Source organism: Lycorma delicatula, chromosome 2 (assembly GCF_047948215.1).
Source record: "Lycorma delicatula isolate Av1 chromosome 2, ASM4794821v1, whole genome shotgun sequence".
Taxonomy (NCBI): Eukaryota; Metazoa; Arthropoda; class Insecta; order Hemiptera; family Fulgoridae; genus Lycorma; species Lycorma delicatula.
In genome coordinates this window covers 149,992,034-150,012,126 of record NC_134456.1, presented here as the reverse complement: position 1 = coordinate 150,012,126, position 20,093 = coordinate 149,992,034, and the positions used below count along the sequence as shown (strand labels likewise).

The following is a 20,093-nucleotide window of genomic DNA, read 5'->3' as shown; positions in this document are numbered from 1 at the left end:
AACCCATCAAAATCTCTGGGCCACAAAACTGGTGGTATTTCCAAATTAAAAAGATTAATTAACCAGTTGATTCAGTATCTTTTGTAAAATATATTTAAATAAATTATTTACCTTATTAAGTACAACGTAACTACGATGAGAAGTATTTTTATACTGAGAGATAGCCACAGTTTCTTTATCTTTTCATGTTGATATCTTTTCAAAATATTTTTCTTATGGGCATCTAAAAGTTGCCTACTCAAGATAATAAGCATGTTGACTGTTTTTCTTTGTACTTCAGGTAGAAAGATGACCGATGGAATTTGTAAAATAAGAGGCGCTTTAAAAAAAAAAAAAACATCTTTTAACAGCGAATAGTAACATGAGTAAATTAGTTGGCCGAATGGAGTTTTTATACTATTTACATATATATTCGTGCGCGTACATGTGAAATAAGAGAAATAATATTTGCTTACTTATTCTTCTCGGTGTTATAGCCCGGGGTGACTTGTTCTCCTCAACAATTAGCCTCCAACTCACTCTATTATTCGCCTTCTCCTCCCATCCTCAAATCCATCAAAAAATCATCCTTCCATCCCAATCTCCGTCTACCCCTTTTTTTACAATATAAGATCCGTTCCATTTCAAACACTTTATTCGCTATCTCTTTTGTTTGTTCTGATTTTATCATCGTCTATACGTTGCTTTATCCGCAATTACATCGTTCGGTTTTTGTTTATACCGTTTCCCAACAAACAGTCTGTTTGGATGTAAAAAGTTCGTTGTTTTCGATGTTGAGCTGTCAAGACTACGATGTTGAGCTCGTCTACGAAGTAGAGGAGCAGGGACTCTTCTGTCAATATTACCATATTAACATATATGATAACATTGCCATCTCTCAATGTTTTGTTTTGGGTTTGAGACACCCTTATCTTTACCAGTAGAGATTTGCTGGTTATGTATTTCTTGGTACTTATTTGTTGTACCTATCCTTCATTAAGCTCCATTTAAGACAAAATAACCACCTTTTTTACCCTATTTCACAGATCTATTCATTTTTAGTTGCTAATTCTTCAGAAGTTTCAGTTGTAAAGAATTCATCAGGTTGTTCGGGAAAGCAATTTATCCGGGACGGTCTTATCAGAGACCTGTTTACTCTCTTACAAATAATTACTTAAGTAAATTTACAAATTCAAATGTGTTATGCATGTGAGACAGAGAGAAAGAGAGAGATGATAGAAATTTATATAAGCTTTACTTGACTTTCTGACTTAGAAAGCATATTAAAATTTATGATCGACTATTCCACGTGAGGTTATTATGACAGCCATCAAACTTCAACCCAGTTTAAAAGAAAATTCACATAAATATTTGTGTAATGTGTGGGGAACAACTCAGAGGAGCAGCTAGTATTATATAATAGCTAAAAAATATTTCTTTTCATTATATGAAACTATTTTATGGTTATTCTATACCAGTTAAACATCAAGTGTAGAAAGTTTACGATTATATACTTTTACAGTACTCTACATATTTTTATTTGATCATTTATATTTTATCTATTTTATTATCTTTCTAATAAAATAAAATAAAAAAATTAACAATTGGTAATTGTTGTTTTAATTATTTGCTTAGCAACGTAGCTGCATAAGTTAGCTGCATAACAACAAAAATCAAAATTTTCAGTTTGAAAAGTACTTCGGTAGAGATGGATGGTTTTTAAATTGTTTTTCATATTAAATTTTTTGTGAAAAAAAAAGTATACAATAGTTCATTACAAATTATTTGTAAAACAATGTTTACTTACTAATCGTTCTAAATTATCTGTAGGAGTTATTAACTCATTATTTAGGAGTTACATTAACTCATTATTTGAAATTTTCTGTGTTTGTGCAAATTATTTTCATTAATTCAGAATGGATGCGATGTCAAAGAAGGAAAAGTTGGCCAGAGGGTCAGCCGTTATTAAAGTAATGAGAGTGAATCCTCGACCTGGAAGATTTTTAAAATCGTTTGTCGATCCTCGTAAAATACCAAAAGCACAACCAAAAGCGAATGCACCGAAAGGAATGGCTGCTGAAATGCCTCATCTTGATGTTAAAAATGCATTATTTGAAGTAACACCGATCAGTGCAAAAATTCCAATAGAATCACCTGCAATGAGGGATTGTGAGCATGATCCGTGCGATTTTTCGGAAGAACCTTATAATCCAAAAAAAGGTATTCCAGACGGTGATCCTTTGCTCCACTACTTTGGATATATGGAATGGTTGTCTCAGTTAACTCCTATAGTGGACAGTAATATAGCTGAACATTTTAATATAATGCTTGGATTATTAATATCTATGGCTCGAGATCCAGAAAATCAAAATTTTCCGGATATAGAAGCATATCCGTGTGTTCAATTTTTAAAGACTATTAAAACTCCTGACGGTAAGATTCCGTATAATACAGCCTCTTTTGTATTTTATCTCGAATATGTTTGTCAAAAAATGCTTGAAGAAGGGTAATGAAGGACATAAAATTCATTCTGAACACAAAAAAAAGGAAAAAAAATTGTTTCGTCTTGTTTTGTTTATGTGATGTCGATTTGGAAAAAAATCTAAATTATGTAAATTGTGACAGTGTATCTTGAGTTAATTTTTTTTAATAATTTTTTGACCCTACAGAGAAAAAAAATTGTTTTGTTTATTACTGTTATTGTGAACTATTGTGATTTGGTATGTAATAAATTTTATTTGTATTTTTTTTAATTTTCTTCTTTTTATTTTTCTAATAATTAATATTAAATCTTAGTATATAACGTTATTTTGTCTAAAATAATATATTAGATAATTTTACCTACTAAGTTGAATAATTCTTAATAAAATAATTGGAGATCATAACGCAAAAATCTGCATATCGATTCCTTTTTTCTCCATATTTTTTTCGTTTTTTTGGAATGTCTTCATCCAAAAGAACTTTTGCATTTTAAATTATTTCTCTTATTCATTCTATCCACACTATCTCTTTTATTTTTAGGTTTTGAAGTTCTTTCATGTGGTTTACGTATTCCTTTTTGGGGTTTTTCCAAAATTGTTCAAAATTGTTTATTGTCTTTTTGAAATCTTCCGGATCATATATCCCAGAAATTTTAATCTTTTTTTTTTCTAATTGCCATTTCCAAATCTTTTTGGGATTTATAAATTTGTTTATTTCATATTATTTTTCTTATGTTTTTTCTGGGATGCTAGATTCTCCTCAGAAAATCCTTCCAATTTTAAACATATTTTATAGTCGTCAGATTTGGTGTTTCAGTTCCCTATAAGATTATTGGTCTGACTATTGTATTGTGTAATTCCCTAATTTTGCATTTATAGAATAATTATTTTTACTATAAAATATTATTAGGTAATAAATTTAATTTTTCTAATTTGGATCTGTGAATTCTCTTAAATCTTATGAATTGTTTTTCTTATGGTTCTGACTGTTTCTCCTCAATATTTAAATTGGGACATTTACTTCTCCAAACTGGGTCTCTATTCATTTTTTTGGGATAAACTTTTAGGATCTTGATTTCTGTTTTTGAAAATGAAATTATCAAGCCGGTTGATTTGTTTTTCAGTTCTGATTTAATTATTTTTCCTGTAGGTTTTTATTTTGTTTAAAACTATGTTGAATAGGATTAGAGAAAATACATTGGAATGGTTTGCTGATTTCTTCCCCAACCGAATTTTAACTTAAAAATTGTCTGGCAGCGTTAAGTTGATTAAAGTTGGTGTTTTCTGGTAACTTGAAACACTTTGCCAAATTTGGGCATTTTAAGATCCATAGTTGTTTCAATGTTTTCCTCTACTTTCCTATTAACTTATTTTTTTATCAGGAATGGTTGTTTTTACAAATTAAAAAACTAGTATATTAATTTTAAAAAATTGTATAAAAATACGGTGAAAGGTTGCTAAACGTGGCCGGCTTTGTCCGTGATAGATTTCTATTTCAAATACAGCATTGAATATTTAAATATTATGACTTCATTGTTATCTAAAAGCTTTTAAATCAACTATAAAATACTAAATGAAAAACGATTTTGGAAACTGATTTTAAATTAAAAATTCAGTAAAATATTTTAAGAAAACGACTTTAGAAGTCTATTTCTACATGGTATTTTTTATTTTTTTTTTAACTGAATTTTTACGGGCATCGACTGCTAAGGTCATTAGCCCTCGTCACATTGTTTAAAAGAAATTATCTCCATCAGGATCGTCATATGTAAGGGTGTAAAGGGCCCTTACATTTTATTTAAAAACACAAACTTCACAATAAACATTAAAACATAAAAGACAAGGACAATCACAAAAACTTACGGGGTGTAAAGGGCCCCAATATTAAAATTTGAGATAGGTTCTCAAAAGACCATGAAATTAAAATTAAAATTAAACTTATCAATACCATATCTTTCTTTCTTTCTTCTACGAAGTCTCATTTATAGTTTGTTTAAGCACCCTCGGGGCGACCAGAACCGCCGTTGAGCAGTATATCAGTCGTGCCAGGGTGCCGTGTCAGTTGAATCCTTCTTTTTTTTTTTACATTTTTTTTTTACATCCTTTTTTTTTTACAAAAATCTTCTTTTTTTTTTCTTTTTTTTTTTTACATGGTATTTCTAAATTTTCTAGACATACTTTACTAGATCACATTATTTATCTCGTGTAAACACTTCCAAGGAAACATTTAAATTAAATTTTATAATTTAATGTACTATCTCTTTAACGATAATAGAAAAGAACAAAATAAAATTGAAATCGGATACCGTCTTTACACGCTTGTCTTCAGGAGCCTAAATTGAATAAAGTTGTAATGCCAAAAAATATTTTGACCTGATTTGGTTGCTTAATGTTTGATTAGAAATACTAGAGCTGATTAGAAATACTAAGCAAAATCAAAATAACAGATATTTTGGGTACAGCCGTTATTCTGTTTTAGGATTGCGGCCAAAATTTAACTAAGATAGGAGTTATGTAGTCGATTTTTTACAATTATCATGATTTTTTAGTAATACGGTATGGTATTAGTAAATGTATAAAAAAACGTTAAAATAATTAAGGTGATTATTTTCTCACCCCTGATGGCCCTTAGACCCCGCTGTGTTCATTAAACTTATCCTTGTGAGAATAAAAATAAAATATAAAACTTGTTCGATTTATAAAAATATCAATGTATTTTGAATATCTTCAGAGTAACAGTTTGGTCAGTACAGGACCCGAAACTGAATGATGTAAGAATGTTGGTTTCAAAACAATTGGCCTCCATCTCAAAAATATTAGTTATAACTAGTTACCTGTACTTCGTACGGGTAAAAATGTGTTTTACCCGGTTCTTAACGTTACCCGACAAATACGAGGTGACCGTACTTCGTTTCTCTTTTTTTTTTAAATTTTGTAATAACTTCTATTTTATGTTTTTTAATCAAGTAGCCGGAGGCAAGTGCAGCCAGTCACATCGCACATAAAATAACAGTGCCTGTATTGGTTGAGCCGCCGGACTGTGCACTGTTGCATCCCTTAAAAATCGAAATTCAAAAGATACCGAAAATTATTTTTAGATATGTATCCCCAATCTAGTAAGTACCTCGTTTAGTGTGGTCGGAAATAGTGAAAATTTACAATCGTTTTTCAAATTTTCTTTACCTTTCTTCACCCCTTTCAAAGGTCGAATTTGAAAAATCTAAAAATTACGTTTTATGTATTTACATAAAGATATTTACACATAAAAAAACTCAAACTGACTTTTTTTGTTAAATTCCTGTAATAAACATTAAAAATTTAATAACTGTAGTAATCATTATTTTTTGAGATTCCGAGTTTAAAAGGTTAAAAAATAAAATGGATTTTGTTTCTTTTTAAACCCGGCTATTTTTTTTTTTTTAATTTCTCTGTAACAGCTGAAGATATCAGTCTCAAAAAAATAGCCGGGTTTAAAAAAAAACAAAATCCATTTTATTTTTTAACCTTTTAAACTCGGAATCTCAAAAAATAATGATTACTACAGTTATTAAATTTTTAATGTTTATTACAGCAATTTAACAAAAAAAGTCATATAGATTTAAGATTTAATACATTTTAATTTTTAAATATCTTAATTTATTTCAGTTATAATAAAATAATTCTTCGTGCTAAGGATTAGGAAAATTTATTTCTGTTAATAATTTCAGACACTTTTAGAAGCACATATATATTTATATATATATACAGTATATTTATACTGTATAAAATTACAAATAATATTAATAGAATTTTAACGTTAAACAATTAATTTTAAACGGCTATGTTATGAAAATATTTTTAAATTCATTTTAAAAGAATAGATAAATAGAATGGCTTAAACTAAAAGTGTTAATTACGGTTATTAAAAAACGTCTATTACAGATGATGGGGGTAGATATAAATATGTCTCTATAGTATTATAGTTTTTAATATTAAATTTGTCTTTTAAAAGCCGATTACATTTAATATAATAATAAAGTATTTTTATTTTTAAATGACGTAGAAAAAGTTTGAAGCTTTTAAGAGTGATTATTGTACATTCTGTGCAAAAATAAACTAATGTAAAAAGTAAAATAATTTTTTACTGATATATAAATATAAATTACAAAAGGAAGTAAAAATAGATTTTTTAAAGATTAGAACATTGAAAAATTATTTATTGTTAACAGATTACCAGTTCTATAAGTAATAAATTAGATAAGCAATTTTAAAAATCATTATCTACGAATTTATCACCATTATTGGAATTTAATAATAACGTTAAAAATGTTTATCGATTTAAAATAACTAATAAATACAGTGTTTGGATTACTGTATTTAGATAAAATTTAGCTAGTATTTTCTTTTTTTTACGTAATTGTATATATATATATATATATATATATATATATATATATATATAAAAGGAAGAATTCAGTCTGCAAAAAGGTAGTCTTCATTAAGAGCATTTTAGTCTGGATTAATGTAAGCTTTAAGACTGAGAACGTTTGATAGTAATAACTAATCTGCGTATTAGTTATAAAAATTTAGTATTTGAGATGGAATACGCCTATAGGTTGGGAAAGTTAGTTTGATTTAACAGTGAACAAACTAACAATTTTATCTTTGTTAACTAACATCTACATATTTTTATTCTGAAAAATACAAACAAACTAAATAAGTAAAATTTAATTATACTAGATTTTTTAAACACAGTTAAATAATAATATTTATCATTATTATTTTTTTTCTTTTTTACCCCCTCACCACAGAGCCGGACCCGCACTTAAGCATTAAAAACGCCTGGGCAGTAATTCTAGGCCCGGCTATGCAAATCGGTACTCGATCTTTATATTTTCCATGCCTCAAAAAAGGAGACCACAAACGGGGGCCCCCTCACTGGGACTCCGGCCACGCCTTAATTGGGGACCCCCGAAGGGATTCCCTACCAGGTCTATGCTCTTACCTTTCCCCCCAGCGGCTTCGGAAGGAATCCCTGCCCGATCATCGAGAGAGACGCTAGACTATCACACCCATCCGGGACAGGGCTGTCCCTCCAGATCCAACTACAGCCAGCCGTAGCAGCAGTCAAATTTCACTCCGCACAGCTCAAATACATTCCGCAGGTAAACAACCACCATGGTTTTGACGAGGTCCTGAAGCCACAATCCCCGAGCGAATCTCCACGCTTTGCAAAAGGGACACATAGCCTCTTTCTTGCAATCACTACGCTGGTGGCCAGCTTCCCACATTTAAAGCATTGTTCTCTCCTATCCGGCCTGCTGCGGTACCCCGCACGGTGCCTTACTTTCCAGCATAGAAAACAGCGTTCTTCTTGTGACCGCGGCGTCACTCGGCAGGCCACCCACCCAATAGAATGTGACCTTCCGTCAACAACGCACCCGCCAAGATGGGTGGCACAAAGACCGTCACCACCTGCGTGGTCCCACGCCGGTGGAATGGAGAACACGCCAATGGTTACCGGCTCTCCAGCAAACCGGCGCAGATCACGGACTAGTTCCTTCTCGGTCGTGAGGACGTCAATGTTATTAACCAGTTTGAACACGCCGGGCGCCCTCCCCCTTCTCCATTATTGCTTGTTGAAGCTTGGCTGCAGTGTCCCCTACTTCACGTACCCTGATTAGAAGGTCCTCCTTCTCATCAAGTTTCATCTCCTTGCTGGCGAAGAGGAAACCTCCTTTCCCCGGCGACACACTCTGCTTGACCGTCCGGAGGAGATTTTCATAAGTCTATGCCTCCACTCGTATCATAACCGTGGCCGTGGGCGGCCCCGCTGGCCTGCTTGTCAAAGATTTGACCTTGCAGGTCAAAGATCCAGACTTAAGGAGTCCCCTTAGAATACTTACATTTGCCATCAACGTTGACGACTTGAAAACGTCCTTCGGCCATCCCTGAAGGACGAGCTGCGTCAATACATCGGCACCCACGCTGTTTTCAAGCGCTCGTCGGAGATCAAAACTTCCAGGCAACCTACGTATCCCTGAGCCGAAGCCACCGTACGTCGTCTGAGTAGACGGCGGATATCAAAAGTCCTTGGTTACCGTAGTTAATACAAAAATAAACACTTAATTATCACAAAAACACGCAAAACTAACAGAAAAACGGAAATGAACGTCTAACACAACGAAATAATAAAGTAGTTCAAACCATGAAATAATAAAACTCGATAGTCCAAGTAACCAAGATAGCTACCCGGCCAGGCTACTACAGAAATTAACTCTAAATTTGATAAAATAAAAACAACTACAAAAACGAAACGAACAAATGAAACAACTACGAAACGAAACAACAAGACGTATAAGGAAAAACGTGAAAAATCCACAATAACAGCAGCTAAGCGCGGAGCGCAACGAGACCACCCGCACACCTCTAGACTTACATAATTATTATTTACAAATAGATATAACAACGCGAATTTAGATGTACATATAACAAAATCTTTTATCATCTTTTTCTTTAACGTGTATCTTCTTTAAAACAATATCCTACTTATAAAAAAAAACCCGTTAAATGCTTATATAGGATAGATCTGTGGTATCATCTTGTAAATTTTTTAAAATGCTCCGAGCACCCTAAAAAGGCATCTCTTTGTTGGGATTCTCGGGTTTTTCCATCTAAAAATACTGGATGTACAACAGAAAAATTAAATGCATGGTAAAATAAAATATACGTCCAGTAATTATAATTTACACGCTGTATCTAATTTAGTGACACTACAAAACCATTTACGTAGTTTCTTTATAATTTATTCAGTTGTACATATTAAAATCAAATACAGACTTAAACTTAAAGTGCTCTGTTCGAAATAGTTATGTTTGTGATGATGTAATAAAGAAGTTGGAGAATTATTTTACTTTCAGGTTGTACAATATTCTTTCTTCAGATTAAAGTTATTTCACTAGAAAAAGAAATCATTTGAAATTCTTTAATGTTCTGTTAGTAAAATCTACTACCGAGAGGTACATTTTACTAAAAAAATCTGAATTTTCACTTTAATTTAGAGCCTTTTTGGCTTTGGATGGGTAACCCTATTTTCCTTTTCTCTTAATGTGACTGATTTGATTTCTGATGGTTCACAGTAATTGTAAATCTTAACAATTGTTTTCAATCCTACAATATATTTACATTTATTTTTTTACGATGGTGGGCAGTCACAAGTATGTTTAATTCGCTGCGATTTGTCCCGTGTTAACAGAAAAATCAAACGTCTACAATAATTCAGTAGAATTTATAATAATAAATTGTTAATGATAATAATAATATAGCTTTATTTTTAATATTTAATTTTAAAATAAATTATTTACGAAAATAATTACAATATGTTAGCAGACATATTAGAGCTTAATTTAAAAATCGGCTTCCGAAACGTACGAAATATTGAAAGAAACATTCAGTGAAGACCGTGTGTCACGTGCAACGAGTTTACGTTGGTATACCGTATTTTTAGCGAGACGAATATGCGTTGTACGTGAAAGACATGGCGATAGCCATGTCTTGTTAACCGAGCAAGTCGTTATGCTCGATTAACGACGTTATGCTGAACACAGCGAGCATTATCACTCGAGATGATCGTCGTATTGGTGGATCTTTTTTTTGTAGCTTATTTCCCTACCCCCTGGGCTGGAGTCACCGTGAAGCATAGCACGCTCACGGAATTGTCCACTTTAACGGATCGTATTAGTCGATCTTAGTTGAGGGAACTGCTGTGCATCTCAAAAAAGTAGTGCAAATATTATTTTAAAATCCTAAAAATATACAGTATTTGGGGATATAATGAATTTACATTCATTTTCGGTATCGTAGTACGAGTAATTGTTTAAAAGATATTATGAATATACTAAAAAAAAAATTGTTATTATTATTGAAACTATTCGCAATACTATTTTGTAACAGTTTTATAACACTCAAAAACGGCGAGTCAGTGTGTCGAACCTCACTGTCGGACCGTGTGAGTGTTCCTTGATGCCGTTGCTTTGTTCAACCGGTTTATTTAAGGAAAGACCCCTACCTCGCTTCTGTGGGAAGCTACCCGAAAGTTATGGCTGGCCATCAGCCAATTAAAGCTCCAAGCGATTTAATATTGGTGGACAGGTACCTGCTGGCATTCAGCGACCTAGGCGTGGCAACGAAATGCTGTCTTGACGACATAAATTTAATTTATTGAATAAATTAAATTTATTTAGTACTTGACGGGTGCGCCTACCCATTTTAGAATTTATGACAAGTGAACAGTGGAACACGAAGCAAGTGGTATGTAGCACCATGCTTAGTTCGCTCACGCAATTAGGTTAGCCCTGGAAGCTATTTAGGTCACTGGTCGCTAAACTGATTTGAGGCTCAGTAGCCGTTTGTGGCATAGACATTCGGTCTTATGCTTTAGGGCGACCGAATAGGGTGGTGGCGGGAGAAATGCTATGCAAATCAATGACTTCATCACCTTTCCTGCTGATGGAACGGTTTTTGCCTTCTTTAGAGGAACTTCTCCGAATACAACCATTATTTTGACTGTTCCTCGGTTTCAATTCGATGGTGATGAATGTTTAATAAACTGTTATAAAATTCCTCTCCGTTTCGTTAATACAGCCACAAATTATGTTTATAAGTGTTTACTAATTAACGCATTTCATCGATTGCGAATAAAAATGGCACCTATCCAGTTATCGTAAGTATAAATGTTCTTAAAAGATATACTGTACTTGTTTGTTTCAATTTTCTATACTCCACTATTTTATGGGTTTTTCAAAATTGTTTGTACTTTTGATTTCAAAAGGCAGTCTGGAAAATCAGCGTCGTTTATTCTCACATGATCATTCTTAATTTAACCAAATGGTTGGTAAACTGTTCTAATCAGCGGAGCTGGTTTACCGTAAAAAATTCCGGCTCAGATTTTGTATTTTATGTGCGGTATTGCTTTTCAAAAACCAATGTTTGATCATCACATGAAATTTCTTTTTATCTACTTCTCACAACACTTGATCGACTTTCAACAACAGGTATTACGAATGAATCAGAATTGGTGTATTCCCCTAGCGGAGATTCAGGATACTAAAAATTATCTCAACACTATGCTATGATCGCCATCTTTTAATTTTTAACAAACTTATCAAAGATCTACAGAATTTATAAATATATATATATATATATATATATATATATATATATATATATATATATATATATATATGTAATAAAAAGGCATATTTTACTTAAAATATTACCTTTATTAATTTCTTGGGTTTAACCAATCAACTATACAAACTTATAAATTAAATACTCATTCATACACACATCATTCAAAATTCTCTTATGTACTCTAGAGAGAGTATGTAAGAGTGTTAATTTATAAGTTTGCATAGTTGATTGGTTAACACAAGAAATTAATAAAGGTAATATTTTTAAGTAAAATATGTCTTGTTATATTTAATTCTATCAAGTCAAGAGGAAAACAAACCTCTTGAATAAAATAATATAAACAATATTATTTACTTTAATATTAACAATATTTCTATATATAGAAAAAATTGATAATTATTTGTTTTAATTTTTAAAGGGAAGAATTGAGTACGGTTCCCTGAATACCATATTTTTTTTAATGTCATCATATATATATTTAATTTTGAATAAATATTGTATGAAATTTATTTTTAATTTGAGAAAATTTTGAATAAAAAGGTGGAAGCGCAAAATTATAAATTGTTTATAACAAATTTAGTTTACAAGTACGGATGAAGAAATTTGCCAACATTCCTGTAACTGTATATAATTCTATCTTGCATTTTTGAATAAAATTTTTAGGTGTGTATATGTTTATATGTGTATACCAGATGCGCTTTATAGTTCTTTCAACATGTCAACATCCTTCTTTAAACGTTACTACAGCGTGGGGTGTTGTGCTGAAATACTGTAACAAACCGTTACTTGTTACATTTTAGCTTCCATTCCTGCTTCTACTTTTTCTTATAAGAAATATCATTCTATTTTCACCTTCTATCTCTTTTTTTATTTTTTTCTTTACTCATTCCTTGTTTCTGTAAAAAAAAAAAATTCTTTACTTTTCGCGTGCTTGTAACTTTTCCTCTTTCTGTTGAGTGACATGATAATTGGATTCAAAGGAAACTTGTTACCTACCATTCCTTTGCTTCCTTTTGTTTGCTTTTACTTAAGTAAAAATATTTTCAAGAATTTCATCTTTTAATATTACTTTTGAGTGGATATATATTATTTTTTTGTTCGTTAAACTATAATTAATTAGTAAGTTACATTAATATAAGATAAAATTGTAATAATTTTTTACGTTAGGTAAAGTTGAATTTTTTAAAATCGGTTCCTTTATATTAATTTAATTTATTATAATATATACTATTCAAATATACACACACACTCTCTCCCTCTCTCTCTCTCTCTCTCTCTCTCTCTCTCTCTTTCTCTCTCTCCATCACTGCGCGCTTGCGTGTGTTTCATTAATAACTTAATTATTGGGGTACAACATAGATTAGAATTAAATTTTTGAAAATCAATGATATGAGGTTGACGTCCTTATTTAAGTAAAGATTTAGTTATGAGTCTTTATTAATTAATTATATTGAACATTCTATAGAGTAATAATTGACCAACTAAATCATTAAAAGTTTCGTTTCCTACTTGACGACCTTGTTAATTCCTTTATTTATCCTTTCCATGATATCTTAATTAAAATTCAACTAATTTAATTTGGATTTCTCATAAAAATAAAATATACTCGTATACATAATTTGAATTAAAAAAAAATTGAAAAAAGAAATTATTGGCAAATTGATTCTTAATTATCCTTAATAAACTGTCATTTAAAAAAATGAGTAAAACATGAAATTTCTACTGATTTTTTTTTTTTACGTAAGGTGATCAAAAAAAAATTATCAAACTTTTAGGATATTGTTTATTATGAAAATAAAGAAAATCATAAAAACATAGATTCAGATACGCTTCGTTAGCGAGTGTTGGCTAGCGAAAACTTTTGTCCAGATTTCGGCACCTTTGGTAAAATTGAACCAAACTGGGACCTATTTTTTAAAATATTTTAGATCAGATTTCACATAAAACCACTAAATGTGTCCTAAGTAATCGAAACTTACCGATCATTTATTTGAAAAATCTATAAAAAACAGATAAATAATTTCAACATTTATCTTCTATAAATAAATATAAAATAAATTATATAATAAATACAAATAAATTACATTATATAATACAGAATAAATTATTATATTCTGCTGCTGCTAGGATGTATTTTGCTAGACTATTTATTGAAAATGGTGTAAACTACGTTGAAGTACAAGTTGTTACAAATAATAAAAATCAAAAGCGATATTTAAATGCATCACCACTTTCAAATTTTTATTATTGTGGTGTAAACAAATTTTTAAAATATGGAAAATCAACTATAAAGAAAACGATTTTCTATCAAAACAATTTTCTTCATCACAAATGGAAAATATACACACAGTTTTCATACAGTATGGGAATCCTTAAACAACTTTTTAACAGCTAAACATAAAAAAGTTAAATTTTGTAAATGGTCCTGTTGCAAAACTAGTTGAATTGTGACTAAGTTTTTTGTGACAGTTTTTTTGGGACAAAAGATTTTGATTACATTACTTTCGGGTAGGACAACCCTAACCAAAATGTCGTTATTTTAATATTTTTTACAGCTTGTTTTGAAAATAAACAGTACTTCTTAAATATCTGCTAAATAGCGATAAACTAAAAACAAGAAATATGAAGTTTGGGAAATGCTCCAACTTAAAAACGATCTATTTTTTCGATATCAGAACTCTACTTGGAACACTGAATACTTTTGGCCACTTTTGGAACTATCTATTAAAAGAATATTAAATGACCGGATATTTTAGTTTAGGACTGTCGTAACCTGCCAAATTTTATTTTAAAATTTCAGTTTTTTCATGTAAAGTGATTTTTCGTAACCCTCCTCCTTTTTCTATTTAAATTTTGATTTGCCCACCTGAAGAGGCACCACAGGGGCTGGAAATGAGACGGTTTTATACCAAAAGATAGATCGTTTCAAGTTATGATCATTTGTTAAATTTAATTTCTCTTTGCTTAACGATTGAAAAGTTATCTGATGATTCCCTTGCTTTCTTAATATATACACAGTTAAATGTTATTTTTTACACACAATTGTTGTTACATAGAGTTTTTAACAAACAGCGAAGGTTGCTATCCAAGTAGTTGGAATATATTCCAGAAATAAACGATTATTTGTATTTCTATTTTGTATCGATTACGATTATTTCTATTTTGTATCACACATGTCATTTTGCTTATTTCTAGAAGCCTAATAATATTTGGAATATTCCGAATAATTATAAATATTTCTCCGGTATGCATAATAAAATAAATTATAAGAAATCTATAAAAATAATTGCATCAAATGCGTTTACTTTTTCAGTTTGGCTCTATTACTGCTGCAGTACCATAGCTATAAAAAGAAAGTATAATAGTGATCGGCCAAAATTTAAGGGTTTATGCAAACATCGACATTTCAAAACCCCATTAATAAAATTACGAAAAAAAAACCGTATAGAAATTTCCGTGAGATGTATGTACGTTCGTCACGTATTGGGATATATTTGATTAATAAAATGGATTCCGGATAATCAGACCACTTCGGTAACGGCACCATACTGACCTTTTAAACGGCTGGCCCTATTAAGAGATATTAACAAAAAATTAGGAGATACACAAATTCACAGTACATTCTAATTATTAAACACTATTTAACGTCATACTATTCAGAATTTTATTTCTAATACTGAACAATATTATTAAATTACAAAATTATTAAATTTTTTTTGTAGTCTTACAACATTAATAAAGCATCTAGCAGTAAACTCGTCGTCGTAAATTAGCTGATTTTGAAGTTGAGGTTCTAGGTAAAAATCCAAATAAAAGTAGTTAGTTACTAGGCTACCGGTGTTCTTTGGTGGATGGGTTTCAATTAACCGCATTCTCAGGAGTAGTCGACCTGAGTTTGTTCAAGACTATAAATTTACCGGTACAGTTACATTACACTGATAAGTCGCTAATGACTTTAATTGTTGATGCGACTATAAATAAAAGTATAAAAAAACCATTAATAAAAAGAAAGTTTGATAAACAAATTACAAGTTAAAATAATGAGTGCATTTTATGGTTAGTAAAATACAAAAATATATATTTTAATGTCTTACTTTGTTAAACTTCTTGAAAAAATTCTTCTACTTTGCTTCTACTTCCCTTTCGTTATCTAGCGTTCTAAAAATTTGGCACAGACTCACAGTTCTGTTGGAGGGGCTTCTTTCACTACCTTCTTGCATAAAATACTACAGAATTCTGTCGTGAATTCGGTGAAGATACACGTTTACATCTTGTGAAGATACACGTTTGACTTCGGGATCGTCTTTGTCATTGTATACTTCGTCCAATTCCTGAGTAATCTTTTTGATTATTTCCTCATCATTACCACACAACTTAAAAAAATTACGACCAGACTAATGCGTAAACTTTTTTCTCTTAGTGGTAATAGAGAAGATACTTCTTTCCGTTTAGCATTTAAATAACGGTTAAAAGATTTGTATCATTAATAAAATTGTGTTATTTTATGAGTAAAATTAAAAAAAACATGCTAGTAGTAGATCTTAAAAGCTGCATTTTTCACCGCCGTAATTTTATACGAATTATATCAATATGTTTGTTTTACAAAACTAAACCAATTAAAAGGCTTCCTCAAATAATTGTTGATGCTATTGAACGGAGTTTACTGTATATCCAAATTTTATGTTTTTTGAACATTTTATTTTCGATTGATTATCCGATTTTTATGAAACTTTGTACCACTACTTCTGAATACGGATGATTGATATTATTTGGTTACATTCCAAGAGGAAGAGAGGTACGGTCACCATGAGTCTTATATCTAAAAGTTTTACTCAAAGTTTACAGTAATTTTTTTTTTTACAGAATTTAATATCTAAGGAGGCTTGTACACTTTTTGTTCGCTTTGTATCCTAAATTAAAAGGGTGAACCGGGATGGCCTGAGACCATCTCATAGGTTCACTCGTAGGTTTTTATTACTATTTATTTTATTATTTATTTTTTAAATATGTGTGAAAATTAAAAAGAACAAAAATTTGCCGCCTTCTTTTATCCTGTTATTAGAAAAATAATTAGGCAAATATTTTATTTTATATTTAAGTGTTTTGTTTTTTATTACGAAAGAGCGGGTATCAAAAGTTATGGTAATTAATCCGATTGAATTTGGTAGCATATGAAAAGATGCCGCGCCTGACCGGAATTTAACTCCGGGACCTCTGTACGAAATCCCGAGACGATACCAACTCAGTCACGGCAGTCGACTATTTTATATTAATCAATATAAAAATTTTAATTTACTTTTATTTGTACTTTCAGCCGTTTTTTAAATTTTTATGTGATTCTTGTTTAAATTTTAGTTTGAGGAATGTATTAAATTGAGAAATTGGGATGAAATAACTCTTATTAAGCATTCAATTTATTATGAATAAAATTTTAATTAGTAATTTTATTTTATTACTAACTGTAACACAGTACAATATTAACACTTTCTTCCTTAATTTGAAATTTTTTATATCTTTTAAAACAAGGCATTAAGAAAATAATTTGATAAAAGTTTATTATTTTAAATAAGAAAATTTATATCTTCGATCTAAGTCGTTTGACTGTATATATACTTTTTTTCTAAAAAAATTGGCTATTTTAAAATTACGAAATACTATCTGAAGTAACTACTCAAGCTCAACTCATTTAAACCTTAATATTCTCTCATAAGGAAAGGATATTACATTCAGATACACAGTTAGTTTTCCTTTTTAAGAATGTTAGTTCGTTCGTGTATTCAGTATTTGTAGAATTTATTTAAGGTACGCTACTACTACTGGCTGTTACATTCTACTTACTTCGCTGTTAGTCTCATGGGAGAATAAACCGCTCGCTTTCCAACACCTCTCAAAACTGCTAAAAAAAAGAAAGAAAGAAAGAAAACTGCATACAGTTTACTTAAACACTACTCGCAAAATAAAGAAGACACACACACACATATATATATATATATATATCCAGATGCAGATTTTTTGCGAAGTAATTTTTTAAAATTTTAATTTAATAATTTTTTCAAATAACAAAAATTTAAATTATAACATAAAATGTTACGATTTTGAACACATATATGTCAAACTGTTAATTTTAATAAAAATTTATCGGTAGGATTACTAAGCTGGGAGGAAATAATAAAATAATTAATTAATTGAACATGGCTAAAACTTAAAATTAGTCCTTTAAAATTCGAGTAAAACATAATATAGCAAATAAAATTAAAATACATAATTAAAAAGAAAATTTAACAGAAATAGAAGACTGTGAAGAACAGGAACAGATTGGTATTAGAAGTGGAAGCTCTTGCTGTGACAGTATATTTTTACCATAAACGTATAATAAAACATCTGATGTAGACACCACATGACTTCCTTGCACGCTTATTAAATTATACATACATATTTTTTTTAAATGAAAAGTACATAAAATTTTATTTCATTAATAACTTCTGATATTTTTTCTTTTTTTTTATTGTTATTGAGTCATAATTTATTGTATTTTTTTTTACAATCGGAGGTTAATAAAATTTAATAATAAGAGATGAAGTCGGATTCGAACCGATGTGCCTTCCGCCTTCTAATATCAAAATATTTCATTAATTAAAATTTCATTTGGCTATAACTGTAGAACCAATGAAAATAAACTACCATTTATGATATATTGTTGAAAAGATCTTATGACGGCTTATTACTGCAGTTCAGAAAAAGTCCAAACTCTAAATTCTTTTGATTTTGGGCTTTTTTGGGCAGTTTTAATCCAGTTGATTGCAATCAAAAGAGGAGATGCACAACGAGATAATACGACAGTTCTAAATCCAAAATTTCAACATCCTACGGCGATCGTTTTTTGAGTTACGCGAGATATATACATACGTATGTACAGACGTCACGCCGAAACTAGTCAAAATGGATTCAGGGATGGTCAAAGTAGATATTTCCGTTGAAATCTGAAAAAAGAAATTTTTCGCAAACACAATACTTCCTTTACTTTGTAAAAGGAAGTAAAAACAGATCAGCAATAAATCTGGAGACATGTATATTGTTATGAATGTTACCAATACCTATTTGTAAAGTAAGGGAAACAATACAACATTCAAATATAAATCAAACATAAATAAAAACTTTTATGATAATTCTGTGTCAATAGGCAAGATTGAAAATAGATTATCAGCACCATTTAATGTGACTAAAGACCTTAGATAAAGTTGTTTCATATTCCCATTTAAAATAAATATTAAACTAACACTCACGAAATGCAAAGAAAAATGCTTGGTGGATGGGAATAAAAGAAAACCTTTTACAGTTTACAATTCACATTTAATCAAGCAGTTCTAGCTGGAGATAAATATCTTCATTATACTCGTATGACTTTAAAGAAATGCTTCAGAATAAGGTCTTACAATGAACATTCAAAAAACGAAGTATTTGGGCGCGGTATCTGAAATCCAAAATTTACAGTTACGTAATTTATACAGAATAGAAGAAGCCTGTAAAGATTGTTTAGGAATAATATTCCAAAACTTGGCGATAGATGAAAAGGTGATCACAATAAGAGTAATATAGACAAAATGAGCGATAGGAATTTGTAGAGTAAACGTATAACTAGATAGCAGAAATACATTTATAATATAATAATCAAAAGTAGCTTATATGTGAATCAGAGTCCTAATGATTTTTTATGATTATTTTATTGTTTTGGTTCTTTTAATTTAACAAATTAATTTGCTAAATTTAAACAAAAATAAAAAGGACCAAAAAATAAAGTAAAATAAAATAATTAATCATTAAAATAGGCGCTAGTAGTATAGTTTAGACGCTAATAATCGCTAGTCACTTTAGACGATAATCGCTAATAGTGGTACATATGTTGACCAAAATAAATAAAGTAACATCATTTAGTCCCTCTGGGACCACCCATAGGTATTGCTTCAGAGGATGAGATGAGTGATTTGTAGCGCGTGTAAAAATGCCATGCCAGACCGGGATTCGAACCCTGGCCCTCCGGATGAAAAGCCGAGACGCTATCATTGGCGCCACGAAAGCTGGCAAATAACATAATACATACAAAGTAATGTAACGGAATCAAATAATTAATACAAGAATGTGACTTAACTCCAGAAAAATAGAAAACAGTATATTTTCCCTATTCCTTTATTGAGGTTTTGATTAAGATTAAATAACATCAGTAAGTATTTTATCTACCGGAGGAATATTAAATTATGTGAAAAAATATATCTATCGTTCGAATAAAATTGTGAGATAAGGGTTGAAGAGGATCATATCTTTTAGTTTCCTTGACCGATTTAAAAAAAAAATTAAATGGCATTAATTGCCAGTATATAAAAATTATTATACCAATTTTTATCCAAATCAGTCCATCCACCCTGTTTGGTGATTCAAGTCAACATACACTTTAATTTTTTTTTTTTT

The 20,093-nt window shown here is 30.3% G+C and overlaps 1 protein-coding gene across 1 annotated transcript; it reads left to right on the top strand.

The window, feature by feature from the left end:
- The first annotated feature begins 1,895 nt into the window (after positions 1-1,895).
- LOC142320272 (uncharacterized) lies at positions 1,896-2,489 on the top strand. Its single transcript, XM_075357971.1, has one exon. The coding sequence runs from the start codon at positions 1,896-1,898 to the stop codon at positions 2,487-2,489; it is 594 nt and encodes a 197-aa protein (XP_075214086.1).
- The last annotated feature ends 17,604 nt before the right edge of the window (positions 2,490-20,093 follow it).